This window comes from Protopterus annectens, chromosome 12.part0, assembly GCF_019279795.1.
Source record: "Protopterus annectens isolate FY-2018-M chromosome 12.part0, PAN1.0, whole genome shotgun sequence".
NCBI lineage: Eukaryota > Metazoa > Chordata > Ceratodontiformes > Protopteridae > Protopterus > Protopterus annectens.
In genome coordinates this window covers 122,866,265-122,888,346 of record NC_056746.1, presented here as the reverse complement: position 1 = coordinate 122,888,346, position 22,082 = coordinate 122,866,265, and the positions used below count along the sequence as shown (strand labels likewise).

Below are 22,082 nucleotides of genomic sequence, written 5' to 3'. Positions count from 1 at the left end.
GCCTGGGCCAGTCTGGAGCTATGAGAATGGTCTTTGGTCTTTCATCCCTGATCTTCAACAATACTCTGGGAAGAAGAGGAAGAGGATGGAAGGCATAAACTGAAAGTAGATACCAAGGGAAAGACACAGCACCCACTTTCCAGGCTTTGTTGTGATGCTGTCTGGTGCAAATGAGTGGCAGAAGGTGGTTGTCCGGGGAGGAGAACAGATCCACCTGAGAAGTGCCCCAACACTGAATGATGCTGTAAAAGACTGTTCTGTTCAGCTGCCACTCTTGAGGATCCAGGGTCCGTCTGCTCAACTGGTCTGCCAAAACACAGAGCCTCCCTGGAAGAAATTGAGCTAGAAGATGTAGGTCCAATGATGCTGCTGTGGACCATAGAATCATGTTCTGCCTGCACAGGGGGTAAGAATGAGTCCCTCCCTGTTGTACCACATGACTGTGGTGTTGTCTGGTCTGCCAAAACACAGTCTCCCTGGAAGAAACTGAGCTAGAAGATGTAGCCTAATGATGCTGCTGTGGACCATAGAATCATGTTCTGCCTGCACAGGGGGTAGGAATGAGTCCATCCCTGTTGTACCACATGACTGTGGTGGTGTCTGGTCTGCCAAAACACGGAGCCTCTCTGGAAGAAACTGAGCTAGAAGATGCAGGCCCAGTGATGCTGCTGTGAACCATAGAATCATGGTCTGCCTGCACAAGGGGTAACAATGAGTCCCTCCCTGTTTGTTGATGTAACACATGACTGTGGTGTTGTCTGTTCTGACCAGCAGAGTTCCAGGCGAAAGAAGATGCTTGAAAGCCAGTAAGGCCTGGTGAACTGCAATTAATTCCTTCAGGTTTATGTGCAAGTGCATCTGCTGGCCGTTCCAACTTCCCTGTATGCACCTGCCATCCAGGTGAGCTCCCCAGGCATAGTCCGATGAGTCTGTGGTCAGGACTTGACTTGCAGGAGGTGGACGGAAAGGCATGCCTTTGTTTTGCAAACAGACTGTCGCCCACCATAGAAAATCTCTCTGCAGACAAGGAATCAGAGGAATTATCACATCCAGGTCCTGAGTGTGTTGACACCAAAGGTTCTTGAGGTACCATTGCAATTTCCTCATATGCAGTCTTGCATATGGAATCATGAGAATACAAGATGCCATGAATCCCAGAGCTTGCAGAGAAATGGGTCAGGGTTGCCAAGTCCTTGAAGTAAACTGAAAGAGATGTCTGCTTCTCCTGGGCGAGATATATCATCTGGGCAGCTGTGTTCAGACTCGCTCCCAGGAATGTTATTTCCTTGGATGGTACCATTTTTGACTTTTGCTTGTTGAGAGTGTAACCCAGGGAAGAGAGAAGAGTCTTTACAAATTCCAAATCCTTTAACAGCTGCTCCCGAGACTTTGCTTGAATCAGACAGTCATCCAAGTAAGGATAAATTAGGATTTCCTTCTTTCTGCAAAAGCAATGACTGGAGCCAGGCACTTTGTAAAAACTCTGGGAGCAGTAGATAAGCCAAAGGGCAGTGCAGAGAACTGATAATGTTGCTTGCCCACTCTGAAGCGAAGGAACCTCCTGCAGCTTTCCCTGACAGGGATGTGCATATAAGCTTCTTTGAGCTCTAAGGTTAGCAGCCAGGAGTCCTTGTCCAACACTGGCAACAACTGATGAAGAGTCAGCATTCTGAACTTTGGAATCACCAGGAAGGAGTTCAGAGTGGATAGATCTAGGATAGGCCGCCAGGTGCCTTCTTTTTTGGCACTAAGAAAAGTCTGGAATAGAAGCCTTGGTGTACCTGCCGTGCAGCAACTGATTCTATTGCCCCCAGATGTAACAGAGACAAAACTTGTTTTTCCACTTCTGCCCTTTGATTTGAAGGAATGTCCGGGAATCCTTTGTGTGTGGGAAAGGTGTGGAAAGAAAATTTGTGTCCTAGGGATACAGTTCTGAGTACCCATTTGTCGTCTGTGATGGTGGCCCAAACCTTTGCAAAAATGGCCAACCTTCCCCCAAAGGAGACACTGAGCAAGCAGGAACAGGCAGAAGTTGGACAAAGTCATTGAGAATGCTTGGATTGAGATGCGGGCTTAGAACAAAGTGGAAGCATGCCATTGTTTAGTCCTTTGAGGAGTAGCCCCCTGACCCCTAGCAGATCTGTAACCTCTGGTCCTAGAATGGTTCTGTCTGCTAGTATCGGGAAACATCCAACTCTTAGAAAGGTAGTTCCTACTAAAACAAGGAGAATGAACTTGCAGAAAGTCTTTAATTGTTTGCATGGACTTGGCTTTATCCTCCATCTTCTTGAGCACCTCCTCTGCTTTACTAACAAAAGGAGTGTCTTTGTGTAAAGGAACATCCAAAAACTTTGCCTTGGCGGGCTCTGGAAGGGGCTGATCAGCATGCCTCCTGATAACAGATCCAGTAGCTGCAGCCCTGCAGGAAGCTTCAAGAGCATCAAAACCACAGTGTAAAGAATTCTTGTTGACAAGAATTCAGCAAATCCTGCATAGCTTTACTCTCCGCCAAGAGGGGCACACTTGAAATGTTTGACTTAATAGCCTCTAAAGCATGTTGCGGATACTTGAGCATATGACAGACACTTGATAGACCTAACAGCAAGAGTGGCAGAAGTATAAACCTTCTTACCCCACCTGTCCAGATTCCTAGCTTCTTTATCAGAAGGAACAGGATTACTGGTAACAGTAGCCTTAGCACCTTTAGGACCCTGAGAAATAACTTCTGGGTCAGCCAGAAGATTATGATAAAGAAACAAATAAGAATCAGGAACTCTATAGTGCCTGCCAGGTTTCCTGGGAGCAGGAGGAACAGAGTTGGGGTTCAAGGAATTTTCCAGAAAACATCATCCACCACCTCCAACACAGGGGGAATAGCCAGAGACTTGTGTTGAGGCAAATCCAAGAATTTTCTAATCCTTTTCTTAGATTGAGAATATTCTTGACCTTCCCATTTAAAATGTTCCCTAAGAGTATTCAAGGTATCCCCAAAAGAAAAATCTTCCAGAGGAGAAGCAGAATGAATTGATTCCTCTGCATCAGAATACTCAAAAACAGACAAAACCTGAAAAGCCATCTCTTCATCAGCAGAAAAGCCAGAAGTCTCACAGCCTGAAAAAGATGAGGCTTCGGCCTCTTTTGGAAGGAGGAGGCAGAAGAGAGCCCTTAATAAGAGACAAAAGATCATTAGCCATTTTAACCATCTGAGACTGAGGGGAACAAGGAGCAACTGGAGCCTGTTTCTTCACAGGCTTGTGAATAGAGGATTTACCTGAGAGTCGGCAGGACTCAGGAGGCTTGGCCACCGAGGAGGTTGTCGGTATGTGCCTGCTGTCAGAATGAAGAACAAAGGCCTCGGAAACCAGAGCCTGCTTTGTCACAGGCTGGAGGTCCAAAGACAAAATGGAAGCCGGAGGCATGGAGGACTCTGAAATAATCTCACCACAGGCCTGAGCTGGTAAATCTGCAGACATCAGGGGCTGCAAAGGCAACTCACTAACTACCGATGAACTGACGACCAATCTAAAGTCGTCAGAAGATTTGTCTCTCTGAAGCCTGTCTCGGTCTTTGTCCTTACGCTTCTTAGGAATATTCAAGGCCTGAAGACCAGTGGATGCCATACGGACAAACTTGGGCCATACTCCAAAGTGCTTAGCTAAGAGCTTAATCCGACAATGAATCTTATGCGGATTAAATGAAGCACAGAGATCACAATTAGGAATTTCATGGTCAAGGCCTAAACAAATAATGCAGTAAGAATGAAAATCTCTGTGGGGAATCTGCTTTCCACAGGTAAGACAATTATTAACTTTTTCTGACATTCGTTAGGCAAGAAAAAGAAGATCCCCAATGGGGTACTTAGCTGTAGTTGACTTCAACTTTCGTAGTCGAAAATCAAAAAGCCAAATGGCCAACCAGCACGCTTGCAAAAAACTTCTGCTTCTGGCTCCGTGGCAAAGAAGACAGAGGAGGTGACGTTGGCTGCCTCCTTTTGTATCAAGGATACTGACGTCCTATACAACCGATGGCAGCCGACGTCATATCCCTTTACCTTTGGTACTTGGGCCGATTGAGGGCTATCGGGGGCTGGATAACCCATTAGTAAGGACTGCAACAGTGAAACATGATGAACATCTGGCTCTGGTGGGTCTTTACTGTCTTAAGTTATCACAGCTGCCATAAAAGCTGAAATAGGTCTATATGAAGCTGGCTCTGACGGGTCTGCATAGCTTTTTTTAAGATGCTGCTGCTTCCCATCCTTTTGAAAATGCTATTAAACAAGTCTTTCCAGCCCATTATCACTTTACTTCCTCCTAACATCCACAGGAATACCCTCTGTTCTTGGAGTTGTGGCTGTTGATGGTTTATACTTCATCATTTTTATCTTCATATCTTAACCACTAATTTCTGAAATATCTCTAACACCTCCGTTGAAAGTTTGGTTATTTTATCTTTTCATGGGCTCCCTGTGTTTGTTGACAGCTCTTTGTAATTTCCATTGCCCAAGTTGCTGTGTAAAATGTTTTGTGCTATGGAGTTATAAAAATATTTGCTTAACAGCAATTTTTCTAAACTCATGCATATTATTCAAATACTTCCTTCTTTTCCCTTTAAGCACCCCACGGCTGATTTTTTTTCTGTAAAGATCCCCTTATTCTGTAATACCTTAAGCTTAAGTTCCCAGTCCTAATGCAGCAGTCTAGGGGAGTGGCTAATGCTAATTAGCCATATGGTCTCCCCCAGAAATGTCTGCAGCTCCCAATCCTAATGCAGCAGACTAGGGGAATGGCTAATGGTAATTAGCCATATGCTCTCCCCCAAAAATGTCTGCAGCTCCATATTTGCTCACCAATACAACTTTACTCTAGGAGAAAAAGGAGACCTCTAAAATCATAGTAGTGCACCCACGAATGTGTACAAGTGAGAATATGTGTGTGCCGGCGCCTGGGTGGTCACACTACAGAAGTTAAGTAGGGGACAGAGAGTCTATGTTTTTTTGTGTGTGTGTGTGTGTGTGTGTGTGTGTGTGTGTGTGTGTGTGTGTGTGTGTGTGTGTGAGAGACACCAAGAGAGGGGCAGACAGAGGGAGAGTGTCTGTGTGTGTGTGTGTGTGTGTGTGTGTGTCTGTGTGCATGCACGAATGAGTGTGAGTGTGAATGTGTACGTGTGTGTGTGTGTGTGTGTGTGTGTGTGTGTGTGTGTGTGTGTGTGTGTGTGTGTGTGTGTGTGTGTGTGTGTGTGTGTGTGTGTGTGTGTGTCTGTGTGTGTGTGTGTCTGTGTTTGTGTGTGTCTGTGTTTGTGTGTGTCTGTGTTTGTGTGTGTCTGTGTGTGTGTGTGTCTGTGTGTGTGTGTGTGTCGAAAGTAAATCTGTGTTTGTAAATTTGTGTGCGCTTGTGCGTGAATGGGCATATGTTGGTTTGTGCAAGCAACTGTACGGCTATGTTGCCATGATTATGATCGAGTGTGGGTGGCTTGACTGTTAATAAGTGAATGTAGGGGTGTGAGAATATCTGCACGTGTGTGTGTGTGTGTGTGTGTGTGTGTGTGTGTGTGTGTATGATTGCTTCTATGGGCTTGTGGAGGGGTGACTTTGCTCACATAATGCATTGGCTGTGTGAAGAACACTAGCACAGTTAGATTAGACAACACAAGAATCTGACTCAGAAACACGGTTATGAGCCAGTAATGAGGTCTTTCTCACTGTGTCCATACCTGTCTCTGAATCACATTTTTCTCGCCATCTCCATTTGATCAACCCATGTAGGGCATCTAGAGCCAGCAGTATGGATTTTACTGAATCGCTGCCACTATCTGCCATAAAATGCATATATTCCTGATAATCTAGTGCTCATACAGTCAAATACATCGCTTAGTAGGTGAAAAAAAAAGAAAATAATTTTTTTTGCCTAAGAGTAGGCACAGGAACCCATGTACAAAACAAATAAATGGCTGTAGACATAAAACTCAAAATGAATGTAATTCAGGTTCATCAAAGTAAAACCAAATACCACGCACCTACACAGTCTTTCCATAACAAATAATCAAACACAATAAACATGATAATCATCATGCATTCAAATTCATTCTAGACATGCACCGCAAATAAAGGTTATCACTGCAGTCAGTATGCTCAGAAGTCAACATATTCCATTACCAACTGCATACCAAATGACTTGTTACAGACAAATTTACACCAACTGCTGGTTCACCTAAAAGTGGGACTTACAGAAGTACACTGTACACTTTGTTGGTTGTTTCAGCGGTTTTAGTTAAATTAACTGTCAAACCACGGAAATGAAATACTTTTTTTTTTTTTTTTTGCAAAACTAAGTGAAGTCTGGAGGCAGACACAAACTAGGCATATTTCAGTTTATTTTTTTCAGCTTTCATGTGTAGGCATGCTTAAAGCACCAGAAGAATGCTCACCATGCTTTTCTGCAAGTCTTGCTCAGCCTGCGCAGAAAACACAGAAAGGTCGCCATTCAAAATAACATCAGCCAAAGAGTTCACCAGAGGTGAGTAGTGTATGATGAGAAAGACCTGAAATGAAAGAGTCAAAATCACAACATGCAGCAAAATGGTACAAACCACACAAGACTGTATGATAGTTATAAACAAATGAGAGACTATAATCTTAGAAAGATATCATAAAAATGTCTTCTGCTACAACTTCCTCTTGGTGTTGATGGCACATGTAGTAAACTTACTGCCAAGTAACACATTTGTACATTAGCTGCATACAGTATTTGGGGGCACCCACTCACCTCAGTTTGCCCTTTTCCTATTAGAGACTATAATCTTAGAAAGATATCATAAAAATGTCTTCTGCTACAACTTCCTCTTGGTGTTGATGGCACATGTAGTAAACTTACTGCCAAGTAACACATCTGTACATTAGCTGCATACAGTATTTGGGGGCACCCACTCACCTCAGTTTGCCCTTTTCCTATAATATGCTCCTAAACTCCTTAATTGCTCCATGGCCTTAGTCAAGAAGATAGACAATGGAAGTGATACAATACATGGTTTGTTTCTTTTGTCCTGCTTCTTTACCCCCGCACTCGTACACTGTGCAGTACCCCAGATCACACATGCACACATTCCTGTAAATGAACAGCACAAAGGTAAATGCTACCCACTCTAACACAGCCTGCCTTACTACTCTCTCCAAGTCTTCCTCTTAAGAGGATCCATTGCATCCACAGCGAGCCCCTTCCCCCAAGAAAAGGCAAGATGGGACAATCGCCCATTGCTCTTTTGTTCCTCCTTAGCCTGACCTGGGGTACTTCGGATGCTAGCTAAACCTCAGTCACTGGCACCACAGGAGGCTATCTTGCTCCTGCATCACCACTGTTAACTGTCAGAAAGTACAGCATGCTTAGCACAGGTTCATTTGTAAAGTACTAAGTACAGCATGCTTAGCACAGGTTCATTTGTAAAGTACTAAGTACAGCATGCTTAGCACAGGTTCATTTGTAAAGTACTAAGTACAGCATGCTTAGCACAGGTTCATTTGTAAAGTACTAAGTACAGCATGCTTAGCACAGGTTCATTTGTAAAGTACTAAGTACAGCATGCTTAGCACAGGTTCATTTGTAAAGTACTAAGTACAGCATGCTTAGCACAGGTTCATTTGTAAAGTACTAAGTACAGCATGCTTAGCACAGGTTCATTTGTAAAGTACTAAGTACAGCATGCTTAGCACAGGTTCATTTGTAAAGTACTAAGTACAGCATGCTTAGCACAGGTTCATTTGTAAAGTACTAAGTACAGCATGCTTAGCACAGGTTCATTTGTAAAGTACTAAGTACAGCATGCTTAGCACAGGTTCATTTGTAAAGTACTAAGTACAGCATGCTTAGCACAGGTTCATTTGTAAAGTACTAAGTACAGCATGCTTAGCACAGGTTCATTTGTAAAGTACTAAGTACAGCATGCTTAGCACAGGTTCATTTGTAAAGTACTAAGTACAGCATGCTTAGCACAGGTTCATTTGTAAAGTACTAAGTACAGCATGCTTAGCACAGGTTCATTTGTAAAGTACTAAGTACAGCATGCTTAGCACAGGTTCATTTGTAAAGTACTAAGTACAGCATGCTTAGCACAGGTTCATTTGTAAAGTACTAAGTACAGCATGCTTAGCACAGGTTCATTTGTAAAGTACTAAGTACAGCATGCTTAGCACAGGTTCATTTGTAAAGTACTAAGTACAGCATGCTTAGCACAGGTTCATTTGTAAAGTACTAAGTACAGCATGCTTAGCACAGGTTCATTTGTAAAGTACTAAGTACAGCATGCTTAGCACAGGTTCATTTGTAAAGTACTAAGTACAGCATGCTTAGCACAGGTTCATTTGTAAAGTACTAGTCTATTTGCCCATGCAGGCCATTTTAAGCCTAGCCAGTTTCCTTTTTTGTGCTCAAATTAACCTATACTATTTGGTTAGAGATTGGTCTTACCCATCAAATTGTTTATAATTACCTATTAACTAACCCTACTGAGAATAACTGCGATTATACCAAAGATAATTTCAGGGAACCCATACATGGAATAAATCATTTAGGAGTTGCCTCTGTTCATTAATAGTATAAAGGACAGTCCAATGGTACATTTTCTGTTTCCCATCCATAGATGCAAGATGCACTTGAATATGGCAGGGATGAACTTTGTTTTATGTGGATAGGAAGTCTGTTCCAGAACAGTGGAATCCTGTGCAAGATATTCCTGTCCCTAAAAACCATTATGCTGATGTTGCAGAAGAGGTTTAAATCACTAGACCAAGTATTTTAGATGCTATCTGAATTGCTGAATGCAGTAAGTCCATCACGATTGGGCTGGAGGATGCCTTGTATGACAGACAGAGGTCACCTCTTAGCATGACATTAGATCTTTGAAGTCAAGGTAAAGTAATGTTATCCCTCATATATGCCTTCTCTGGCCAAGAAGTCCTAAGTCTGTGGCTTCTTTCACAGCAGAAACCAATAGAGATTTGTACTGGGTATGCTAATGCAGCAATGTCTGTGCCTCTCCTATACATGCCATGTTGCCGCATGTTTTTGTCAGTTACACTGACATACAATTCTCTTAAAGGAAAGTGTCGCTCGTTCGTTTCTAACACAGATGACAAGAAGGCTGGGGTTTTCGTTTAGATGCTTTAATACATAGAAACACCTCAGGATGGACTGCAGCATCATAAAATAAAAATAAACTGATTAACAGACAGACCTTACATACATACATGCTTACATCTCAACAGCTAACTACAAAATGGCAGTCAGGCTCGCACGTGCTCAGTATTTATACACTTGTGCAAGCCCATGGATAGCTTCTTAAAGGCATATACACACATTATGAGCTACATCCTTCCTCTTACAAAGATTGCCCTTTACATACAACAACACTGCAGTCAGGCATGCATTACTATATACATTGCAAACAAAACACAGAGCTCATTTCCAAGTTGCTTCGTATCTGCTACAGGGTTTAAAGATTTGACCATATCTTGTAACATAACTATGTAGACCAAATTTAGCAACAGGGACAGTCTGCGGTGCACAACTCCTATTAGGAACTTCTGGATTTGTCACAGGAATGGGAATGTCCTCTGGAACTTCCTTTGCAATTGGAACACCGGACAATCACTCTGATGGAAAGATGAAAAGTCAGCAAGCAAAGGAGCTTAGTAGTGCTGAAACTGAATTCATCCTCAAGTCTTGGTGAGTACATTCGCAAGGTGGACCCTGTTTTTCACAAAATCGCACCAAGGCGACACTGATATATAGAGTGTATTTATATAGCATATATCATGGACAGAAGTAAATCAAAAATAAAGAGAGATAGCTGGGTGCACAAGACCCAGGATAAAAAAGTGCCCAATCCTGGTAGGCGCACTGGTGCCAGGAGTGGAAAAAATGACAGCGTAGAATCCTCAAACTACGGAAACATTCCTACAATGGGGCCAGGCCAGGCTCAGGGGGAGGATGCACTCCCTGCTGTAGAAGGAAGTAGTAGTCCACAAAAATGACAAAAATTGATTGGCCAAAGAAGAGCCATAAAGACGACAGAGTGGACTATTGAGAATAAGAAAGATATGATGTACTGTTACTATTATGTAAAAAGCCTAGAATTTCCAGACACAAGATATACAAAATGATTGAGAGAGAAATTATAGGAAATAAAAATACTTCCACAGGAAAAACTGTCACAAGCTTCAAATAAAAATTTGCGTTCATTAATACAACAGATTTTTGAAAAACAGTACATAGATCAAGAAACTTTGATCTCTTTGGAAAAAGAAGCCTCTGAGGAAGTGAGAAAATATAAACAACAAAACCTAGAGGTATTTGAAAAATATAAAAAAGAAATATGGATGGGAAAGAAAGAGAGATTTGATATGATGCAATATTTATGCAAAGGAGAAAGCCAAGTTAACCAATATACAGAAGGCAGTCGCAAAGACATTCGAAGAGAAATACAGGCAAAGGCATCCAGATATGGAAAATTTCACAATATAAAGACTAAAAGCACAAAGATTAGTAAAGTAGAAGTTAAAGAAATAGAAGTTGAAGTTATGGAGAGCCTGGGAAGTGAAGGATTTAATGTAGAAGGTCTAACACAGACTACATCACAGCATGATGGAGTGAGTCCCCAGAATAAGAATAAGGAAAAGCAAGAAGATCAGGAGACATGAAGAAGGAATATGGACACGGGAAAGGAAAAGAGATTTAATATGGTGTAATATTTATGTAAAGGAGAAAGTAAAACTAACCAATACAAAAAGAGCAGCACCAAATATATCTGAAGAAAAATATAGGCAAAGGAATCTGGATATGGAAAACTTTACAGTACAAAACATAAGAAGACAAAGAGGAAAAGTAGAACAATAGATTAGTAATGGAGAAGTCAAAGCAATAGAAATTGAGGTAATGGAACAGCTGCAAAGAGAAGGATTCAGTGTAGTAAATCAAATACAGAAACCACCACAACAGGATAGAGCAATGGATATCCAAATTAAGGGAAAACTAGTGGAACAGGAACCAATTGGTCAGGTGCCATATCAAGATATGCTGGAGCCTTCCACAGGAAGCCAGTATAAATGTTCATTTGAAGCCGGACAGCAAGGGAAGGAACAGGAAACTGTGGAAACTCTGTTGCAGTCAATGTTGAGGAGTGATAGGCCAGTGAGTTCCCACATGACAGAGCAACAGATGGCACAGGATGAAACTGAAGAGAATGTGCCACAGGAAGATGTTACAGACCCTTCTATAGAATGCACACATGAAACGGAAAACAAGGGATGTGCCCTCAGTATGGAAGAAAAGGAGTTAAGAGAAGAGTTGCTTGATTTAGCAGACAGACACAGATATATCAAGATCAATGAGAGAAATAGCCTGCCAAAAGTCAGAAGCTTGATCAAACAAATGAACACAGTAATAAGGACTGTCCATAGAGATCCATGCGATATAACAGAAGTAAACAGAATATATTACTGTGCTGCTAAATTAATAACTGATAAAATTCTACCACAGGAACATGGGGTAGCGAGGGAAAAGGGGGGAGGGGGGATGAAAGTGAATACCATCATGGAAATATTGAATAGAGAAAACTATAAAGCAGCTAAGACAAGAAGTGTCATTGTTAGAAGATTATAGAAGAGGGAACAGATCAACAAAAATATTAAGAAAGATAGACGTGATAAAAGCAGTGCAGTATTAGAACTGACCAGGCTCTATTATGCACTATTGGAGATAACAAACTAAAAATTTCAAAAACAGGCGGAAAGACTCAGAAGATACGAAGATAAATATAAGGGAAAAGCACAAAATAAGCAATTTACTGATGACCCAAAAAAGTTTTATAGAGAATTGGGAAATAAGGTAAAAGGAATTGATAGACCGCCGAAAAAAGAGGAAGTAGATACATTTTGGAGAAGTATCTATGAAGATCCTGTGGAACATAACAAAGATGCTAAATGGATAGAAGAAGTAAAAGAAAGAATAAGAAGTTTAAAGGTACAGGATATGAAATGGGATAAAATAATAGCTAGAGAGATTGAAACAAAGTTGAGAAAAGCCTCTAATTGGAAAACCCCAGGCCCAGATGCAGTGCCTAACTTTTGGCTTAAAGTATTAACTTCTTTACACTAGGATCTAGCCATGAGTAAGATTTATATGAACATCCCGAACAGACACCGCACTGGTTAACAACAAGAAAAACAATGATCTTACTTAAGAGTGAACCTGCAAGCTACCCTAAAAGTTATAGACCAATAACTTGTCTTCCGACAACGTATAAACTATACACAGGGATTGACACCGAGAGAGTTTATAGTCACTTAGAAGAAAACTCATTATGACAGTAGAACAAAAGGGCAATAAAAGAAACTCATATGAAACAAAGGATCATTTGTTGTTAAATAAAGTTATAGTGGAGAACTGTAAGAAAGGGAGGAATCTAAGTATGGCATGGATTGACTATAAAAAAGCATTTGATAGTATCCCACATTCATGGATAAAAGAGTGCTTAAAAATGTATAAGGTACATCCTACACTGATTGATTACATTATAGTAACCATGAAACAGTAGCAGACCACTTTGCAATTAAACCATGATAAAGGAATGATTATTATCCCAGGGATAAAAATCCAAAGGGGGATATTCCAGGGTGACTCCCTGTCACCATTGCTATTTTGCCTTGCCATTAATCCATTAAGCTGTTTACTTAACAGCTTAGGTTAAGGCTATAATTTGACTTCTAGAAAACAACAAAGTCTAATGACTTCTCATCTTCTCTTTGTCGATGATTTAAACTTGTATAGCTCATCAGATGAGGAACTGAAAGCACAGCTGCAGGTTGTCAAACATTTTACAGATGATACTGGAATGTCATTTGATCTTGAAAAATGTGCAAAAGCAACCTTTAAAAAAGGAAAATTTCAGCACCAAGAAAACATCAGTTTGGGACAAGAATGTGATATAAAAGAACTTAAGCAAGAGGGGGTGTATAAATACTTGGGAATTGATGAAGGATCAGCAATAAAACATGAACAAATGCGAATAAAGCTTAGTAAGGAGTACTTTAGAAGACTTAAATTAATCCTGAAAACAGCACTGTCACCTAGGAATAAGATCCAAGCTATAAATCAGTTTGCTCTTCCTGTCCTAACTTATAGTTTTGGGAGTGATTGACTGGCCCCAAAAAGTGTTGGATAGATTGGATATTAAAACAAGAAGGATGCTTCATGCTCACCAAATGATTTATAAAAATCAGTGCATACCAAGATTATATATCCCCCGTTCTGAAGGAGGGATGGGCCTCCTTGAAATTGATTATATGTACAGATCTGCAATCGTGGGACTCCACACATATTTACTGATCTCACAAGATCCAAATCTGGTGAAAGTTTTGAAACATGAGGAGAATAAATCTAAGATGACATCTATCTTTAATTTAGGAGAAGCGTATCGACGCCAAGCAGGAATGGAAATCATACCAGAAGTGGATAAAAACCAGGCAGCAACTGAATGTGCCAAAAACAAAAGAAAGAATATAAGGTGAAGGACCAGATGAGAAGGCAAGAAAAATGTGGAAAAAACATAATTATAGTTGAAAGCATATAAAACTTCAAGAAAAGCCTCAAGTTGATCGAGAAGGAATGCAGGAATAGTTAAGGAGAGGTGAATTTACATCAAGAAATGAAAGGTTAATATTGGCAGCCCAAGATAGTGGGCAATGTACATGCTGGTTTACTAAGTCCATTGAACATGTGGGAGAAACAGACATATGTAGGTTTTGTGGAACCAAACTGGAAACAGTCATACACCTTACTGCTGGTTGTGACTCTCTAATGGCAAAGGGACTGTATACTGAAAAGCATAATAATGTGGCGAGATTGTGCAAACATTATGGTATAAAAGTGGCTGAAAAACACTGGAAACATGAGCCACAGAGAATCATAGAAATTATGAAGTTTACATCACATAGGATCACCCAATACCAACAGTCCAAAAGATAGATGCTAGAAAACCGGATATAGTGGTCCAAGAAAAGCAGACAAAAGTAGCATTGATCATTGAAATCACCACACCTAGTGACTACAGTGTCTTGCATACAGAGAGACACAAAGTCATAAAATACCTCGATCTGCAGGCAGAAACAAGAGCCATGTGGAAGAAAGATACCCGGACAGTTCCAATAGTAGTAGGAGCAACTGGTCTTATAAAAAAGAATTTACAATCATATTTAGATATGTCACCAATTCATGTAACACCATACGAATTGCAGAAGGCGTCATTACTAGGCACATTGTGGGTGCTGCAAAGAGCACTTTTGGCTAACATCAAAGAGTAAAACAATACTAATTTCATGAACTTTAATCGTACTTTGACTTAGGAATGGGGTCCTTTCCCGTCATGGTATTAGAACCCCAAAAGACTTGGAGAAATTAAAAAAGATAAAGTGTCTGTCTCACAGGCTATCTGCCGTGGTACAGGCTCAGACATCAGTCTCAAATCCTTCCAATTCCGCCTAAAAACTGCTCCTTCTGATTCCATAATGTACAGTCTCAGCTCTGGACCAATATTCTTCATGACACCAATCCGATTATAACCTTTGGATGTTTGCATCCTTACCAATTCTCCCTCTCATAATGGATTGAGCGGTTTGCTGGTTTTATCATAGCAGGACTTCTGGGATAGGCATTTTTTCAACAGACTGGCTTTCACTATTCTGTTGTTCTTGACACATGGAACCAACAATTGACTACTGATTGGTAATGTGATTCTGGTTTGTCACGATAGCGGTCTCTCAGCAGGTGAACTAAGATATTTATCACATGAAATATACCTGAGATTCAAGAGATTCAGGAAAACATCATTATTATAGCAATAACCCACGCCTGGGTGTGGGTAATGCTGGATTTACCCACGGTTGGCATGGTTTGGTACCAAACAAAGCCAACCGTGGGTAAATACAGCATTACCCACACCCAGAAGTGGGTTATTGCTATTATACCATGACATTATTTAAGAAAAGAAACTATTACTTTTCTTAAATAATGGCATAGTATAATGCCTGTTTACTGCCCTTCCGCAGATGTCTGGCATCCGCGGCAGTTCTGATGTACTGCGTGCCTGCGCAGTACATCAGAGCTGTGGGCAAAAGCAACGGAGAAAGTAAGATCTCCGTTGCTTTTTACTGTTTCGCTATGTTAAATGGGTTTAACATAGCGAGACAGTTTTAAAATAAGCAACGGAGATGTCCGTTGCTTATTTTAAAACTGTCTCGCTATGTTAAACCCATTTAACATAGCGAAACAGTAAAAAAAACAACGGAGATCTTGCTTTCCCCGTTGCCTTTTTTTTTAAACCTGTCTCGCTATGTTAAATGGGTTTAGCATAGCGAGACAGCTTTAAAATAAGCAACGGAGATCTCCGTTGCTTATTTTAAAGCTGTCTTGCTATGTTAAACCCATTTAACATAGCGAGACAGTGTTTTAAAAGTAGAGTTATACTAATGGAAAAGAGTCCGGGCGACCGGACCTTTTTCCATTAGTATAACTCGATTTACAATGTGCACACTGGCCAATCAGCGTGCACGTTTTGGGGGGGGGTCATGGTATAATATCTTGTTTTGACTTCTCAAGTAACTGTTTTGCACTTTGAACTGCAAGTTCTGCCAAACCATTTGATTACAGGTACTCTATTGTCAGAAATAACTTATGTGGGCTATCATGCACAGCAAAATGCTGCTTCATCTTAGTAATTACAGTACTGGATGCTAGGTTGAGAAGTAGATCAATCTCAAACCAATTGGAGTAAGAGTCTACTAACACCAAATAATGTTGACCATTTCACTCAAAAATGTCTCTGGCTACTGTCGATCAAGGTAGTTCCGGAATCTGGTTAAGCTGAAGTGGTTCCTTCTGTTGATATGGCTTTATACTATTACACACTGGACAACATACAAGTGCTGTCTCAATGTCTTGTGACATAGAAGGCCAAAATACTAGGTCTCTCGCCTTTCTTTTGGTAGATTTGGTTCTTGGGTGACCACGATGCAAGACACTAATGTACTGTGCTTGCAAGGACTTTGGAACAATTATTTCTGGACCTTTCATTATGATAACTCTGTCAGCCAAAATCTCATCTCTGTATGGAAAATACGGTTGCACTTCTTGAGGTAAACTAGATTGCACTGACGGCCAACTTTGATTGATAAAGTGGATGAACTTTTATAAAACTGAATCTGTGGCTGTGTGATCTCTCAGTTTAGCAAGACATGTGGAAGAAAAATGTCTCACTTCTATGACTAAATCAAGGTTCTCATTTTCATGCTGTTCTGTGGTGTTTCTGGGCGATCTGGATAATGTATCAGCAAGATAAAGAAGTTTGTCTTTCTTGTAGACAAGACTGAAACTGTACTTTTGCAATCTCAGCATCATACATCATACATTGCAGTCTAGCTTTAGCTGAATGCACTGGTTTTCTCAATATAGTGACTAAAGGTTGGTGGTCTGTTTCAATCTGGATATGTCTACCATAATCATGGGACTTCGAACGTGCAAACACGATTGCCAAAAGCTCTTTCTCGACCTGGGCATACTGCATCTCAGTTTGGGTAAGAGTTCTCGATGTATAGGCAACAGGTTGATCTTCTTGTAGAATGACTGCACCAAGACCAAATTTCAAAGTGTCATAGGAAAGTGTTACTGGCATGTGAACATCATAGTATCTGAGGGTTGGTGGACTAGCAATTCTGTATTTCAAGACTTCAAATGCTCTGTGGTGTTGCTCTAACCAAGATCAGGATACATCTTTACTTGTCAGCTCTCTGAGTGGAGCTGATAGTTGGCTAAAGTCTGGAATGAACTTGCCTAGGTAGTTGACCATGCCAAGAAAACATTGCAGGGCTTGAACGTTGTCTGGAGCTGGCATCTTGAGAATGGCTGCTTGTTTTGAAGGGTCTGGTTATAGGCCTGTACTTGTAAATAAATGAGCAACATAAGTAACTTATTGTAGCCTGAATTTGCATTTCTGTGCATGGAGCTTAAGATTCACTTGATGTGCCTTTTCTAGAACTTTTCTGAGGTCTCTGTCATGGTCTGCTTCATCACGACCTCTTACCAGTACGTCTACTATGCTAGCACAAGGATAGCTAGAAAAGATTTGCTCCATTGCACGTTGAAAGACTTCATTTGGGGGAGGGGGTAGAGCCTAGATGGCCAACTGAGGGCAGTGAATTTTGAGAGCTCCATAAACTAGTATAAAAATATAGGATAATGTTATTATTTTCAAGTTTAAAATGTCAGAAATCTATAAACTACTAAACTACATAAATATTAAATTTTAGTGGAGCTGTACAAAAATTTTCCTGTCAGGTAACCGGGCGATATATTGAGTCACTGAATATGAACTCAAGGAATTCTCATCCAGATGCTGTTTTGAAAAAATAACTGCAAATGATGGCATCTACCTTACAGGAACTATCTTTAAAGATGGATGGCTTTAAAAATGACTTGGAAAACCTGAAATCAAATTCTCAAAATCAGACTGATACTCTTAAGGAACTATTACAGCAACACCATACAAAAATAACAAATATAGAGACTTCTCTAAATGACATTTAAGGGAGACTCAAAGAGAAAGAATTTCAAAAAGAATTTCTGCTTAAACAGAATACATGGCTGCTTAACAAAATAGATGACTTAGAAAACAGGGAAAGGGGAAACAACATAAGGATCTTTGGTCTGCCTGAAAACACTGAAGGAGAAGACATTATTTCATTTTTAACAACTTGGATTCCTGAATTTTTAGATTTGAAAGAGGGACTTTCATTTGGAATTGAAAGGGCACATAGAGCACTGATGAAACCTGCTTCTAACTCAACAAATACTCCACCTAGATCCATAGTTATAACATTTCTTTCTTGAATTGTAGATTTTGTAACCCATCTTGACTATATATAATACTTAAGTGGTTACCAAGATAACTACTGTTTTATACATGACATCAAACTGACAAAGTTGTTCAAGAGAAACAACAGAAGCCTGAACTTGAAATGTCACAGAATGTAACAATCATATTCTGAACAAATAATATTAAAATGACAATAGACACAGTTTAATAACATGGGCTTGAGTATAATAACACTACTGTTTTAACTTTCATAAATGACATACACTATATTGAACATCAAGGGGAAGGCATGATGATTTTCTCATATAAGTAAATGTGCATAACAAGTCATATAATTGCTTTAACTTGAATTGTGGGTTTGTAACCCGTCTTGACCATACATAATACTTAAGCTGTTACCAAGGTAAAGTACAGTTTTGTACCTACCATAAATGTAGATGTTCGAGTGTAGACACTGCTGCAGTCATTACATTTGGGTTATCCTGCCATCAGGCGGTTCCCCAGCCGGCCTGAGTTCCAAAGTCTTGGTCTGGCGTCAGTTGCTGTCGCCTCCTCCCTGACGTCAGTGCGACAGGGGTATATAAGATGCAGCCACTGCCATTTTCTTCAGTTTTTCTTGCCCCAGATGTCAGGTGCCCCCAAATAGGTAGGCATTTCAAATTGCTAATAAAACATACATAAGAAATGCAAACAACATACTTTCAGCTACCAGCAAATACTCCCCATAGGTAGTAAAGGGTAGAGGAACTAGGTGCGTACTAGCCAGTAAGAGGGGAAGGAGGGAGGGTAACCTGGACTGCAACAGTGTCTACACTCGAACATCTACATTTATGGTAGGTACAAAACTGTACTATGTTCACTGTGTGACACTGCTGCAGTCATTACACTTGGGTAGAATCCCAAAGCTGAGGTAGGGTGGCTGGTTCTATAAGGCATTAGGGGTGGCTATAAGGCCCTGCAGCACTGCAGAGGTGAAGCCAGCTCTGGATTTAGAGTATAGAGGCAGATGGTAATGCTTGGTGAAGGTATGCACAGAACTCCATGTTGCTGCTTCCAAAATATCCTTGGTAGGTACTCCTCTGAGGTAGGCAGTTGAAGTGGCTGTTTCCCTGGTGGAGTGAGATCTAATGCTGTTAGGCACAGGTTTTCCATGGTGTGTATAGCAGAAACGTATGCAATGTCCTATCCATTTGGAAATAGTCTGTTTTGAAATAGCTTTTCCCTGTGCTGCTACAGCATATGCTACCAATAATTGCTCAGATTTTCTGAAAGTTTTGGTCTTGTCCAAGTAGAAGCGTAACTGCCTGTGAATGTCCAATGAATGTAGTAGTCTTTCCCTTTTATTCTGTGGTTTTGGATAAAAAGTAGGCAAGTGAATGGTTTGGTTTAGATACACACTTGAAACCACCTTAGGCAAAAATGTAGGGTTAGTTCTTAAGGACACCCTGTCCTGGTGGAAAATGAGGAAAGGTTCCACTGCCATTAGTGCCTGTAATTCTGAAACTCTTCTTGCAGAAGTTATTGCCAGGACAGAGCAGTTTTCCAAGAAATGTATTTTAATTCTGCCATGTTAGCTGGTTCAAAAGGAGGTAAAGTTAATTTTTCCAAAACAAAGTTTAGGTCCCAAGTTGGAGTAGGTGCTCTACAGGGCGATCTTATGTTTTTAGCCCCTCTGAGGTACTGTTTTAGCAAAGGATTAGAGAAAATTGGTGGCTCCATGTTGTAATGTGCAGAGATGGCAGAGGCGTGGATCTTGATGGGTGAAAAGGAGAGGCCTTTGTCCAGCATCTCAGTCAAATATTGTAGTATCTGAGGAATGTTTGGCACAAGAGGATCAAGGCTGTGAGCCTGGTTCCAGGCACAGAATCTCTTCCATTTATCCGAGTAGGCTTTCCTGGTACTAGGCCTTCTGGCCTCCAGAATGACATCCATAACTGCTTTGGAGAGAGGCATTGCTTGCGTGGCTAGGGAATCTTCCATGCAGCTAGGTTTAGTGTCTTTAGCTGGCTGTGGAGTAACTGATTGTTGTGCTGAGACAGCAGATGTGGTATTTGAGGCAAAATCCAGTGTGGTCCTTGTGCTAAGTTTTTTAAGATTGGGTACTAGTGCTGGCATGGCCAGTCTGGTGCAATCAGGATCATTTTGGCTCTTCTTGCCTGGCTTTTATGAGTACCTTTGGGAGAAGAGGCAGTGTCCAGCTGAAGGAGAGGGCATCCACTTTCCATGCTTGCGGATGGTAACTCCTTGTGCAGAATTTCTTTAGCTGGCAATTCATTGGGGAGGCAAACACATCTATGTCCGGGCTCCACCATTTCTTTGTTACCATTCTGAATATTTGAGGATTCAATTCCCATTCATGGGGATCCATGATATTTCTGCTTAAGTCATCTGCCAGTGTGTTTTTCTCTCCTGGCAGGAATTGTGCTTGTAGAAGAACTTGATAGTTTATAGCTGTGTTCCATAAGGTCATGGCCTGTCTGCAGAGGGGGTAGGAGTGAGTGCCCCCTTGCTTGTTTATGTACCATATAACTGTGGTGTTGTCTGTCTTTAGTAGTAGTTGTCCTGGATGCAACAGGTCCTTGAAAGCTATAAGGGCATTTTGTACAGCTAGCATCTCTTTTTGACTGATGTGAAGATGCCTTTGTTCTGCGGGCCACTTGCCCTGAATACATTTTCTTGCCATGTGTGCTCCCCAGGCGTAATTCGATGCATCTGTTGCCAGTGTTTGCCTGGCTGTGGGTTGAGTGAAAGGCTGTCCCTTGTTGAGGTGACAAGCTTGAGCCCACCATCGAAACTCCTGTTGAAGGCAAGGTATTAGTGGTATAACTGTTTCCAAACTTTGACAGTGTTGAGACCATACATTCTTTAGGTGCCATTGTAGTTTCCTCATATGCAGTCTGGCATATGGAATTAGTAGTATGCAAGATGCCATGAAGCCCAAGGCCTGCAGAATTTTTCTTGCAGGGAGTTGGGTCTTTGTTGCCATTAATTGAAAGTATTGAGTCAGTTGCCCTTGCTTGTCTGGCATGAGATAAGCCATCTGGGCCGTTGTGTTCAAGCTGGCACCCAGGAATATTATCTCTTGTGAGGGCACTAGTTTTGATTTCTTTTCGTTTACTGTGCACCCCAGGCAACTTAACTTTTTTACAAACGCCAGATGCTGTAGAAGAATGTCCTTGCTCTCTGCTTGAATCAGACAGTTGTCCAGGTATGGGTAAATTTGAATTCCTTTCTGTGTGCAAAATGCAATTACTGGTGCCAGGCACTTTGTGAAGACCCTGGGCGCAGTAGATAATCCAAAGGGCAGTGCAGAGAATTGCTAATGCATTGAACCAGCTAAGAGCCTTTGGTATCTTCTGCAGTTTTGTCTGATAGGGACATGCAGGTATGCCTCCTTGAGGTCCAAAGTCAAGGGCCAAGCTTGCTTGCTCAGCATGGGAAGCTGCTGTAATGTCAACATTTTGAATTTCGGAATATCCAGGTAAGTGTTTAGTGAAGAAAGTTCCAGAATGGGCCTCCAGGCTTTGTCTTTTCTGGGAACCAGAAAGAGTCTTGAGTAAAATCCTTGCCCTTGTTCTTGTGGTGGTACCTTTTGAATAGCTCCCATGCTCATGAGTGCCATAATTTGTTTTTGGGCCTCTGCCCATTCATTTAGTGGCAGATTTGGCATTCCTTTAATCGTGGCAGAGTGTGAAAGTGGAACATGTAACCTTTTGAAATAATATTGAGAACCCATTTGTCTTGGGTGATCATATGCCAATTGTGATAAAAAAGTGCCAGTTTTCTTCCCAAGGGGGCTGCCAAGAGAGAGTTGTTTGGCAGCTGGAGTGGGAAGTCATTGAGGCTGTTTTTTATATGGTTGGTGCCTGTCTTCCCTTCTTTCTGGCCTGATGCACCCCATTGTCGAGGCCTGTAAGGACCTTGTGGTTGACCTCTACCTCTTGGTCGTCTATATCTGCCCCTTTGAGGTCTGTCATTAACTGGAAAGGACCAATTCTTTGTTGGCCAGTTTCTACTAAATCGAGGAGGCTGAACCTGTAAGAAATCCTTCACTGTTTACATAGATTTTGCCTTATCCTCCATTTTCTTTAATACCTCTTCTGCCTTAACTCCAAATAAAACATCCTGCTGTAAAGGTGCATCCAGTAATTTAGCTTTAACATGAC

General features: G+C 41.1%; 1 protein-coding gene across 1 annotated transcript in view; it reads right to left on the bottom strand.

The window, feature by feature from the left end:
* The window catches only part of CLEC16A (C-type lectin domain containing 16A), a gene marked incomplete in the record, with an annotated part of 3,039,290 nt that overhangs the window by 2,328,472 nt on the left and 688,736 nt on the right, over positions 1 to 22,082 (bottom strand). The window contains 1 exon segment of the mRNA XM_044089149.1: positions 6,427 to 6,540. Within this exon segment, the coding sequence (XP_043945084.1) occupies positions 6,427 to 6,540 (114 nt within the window).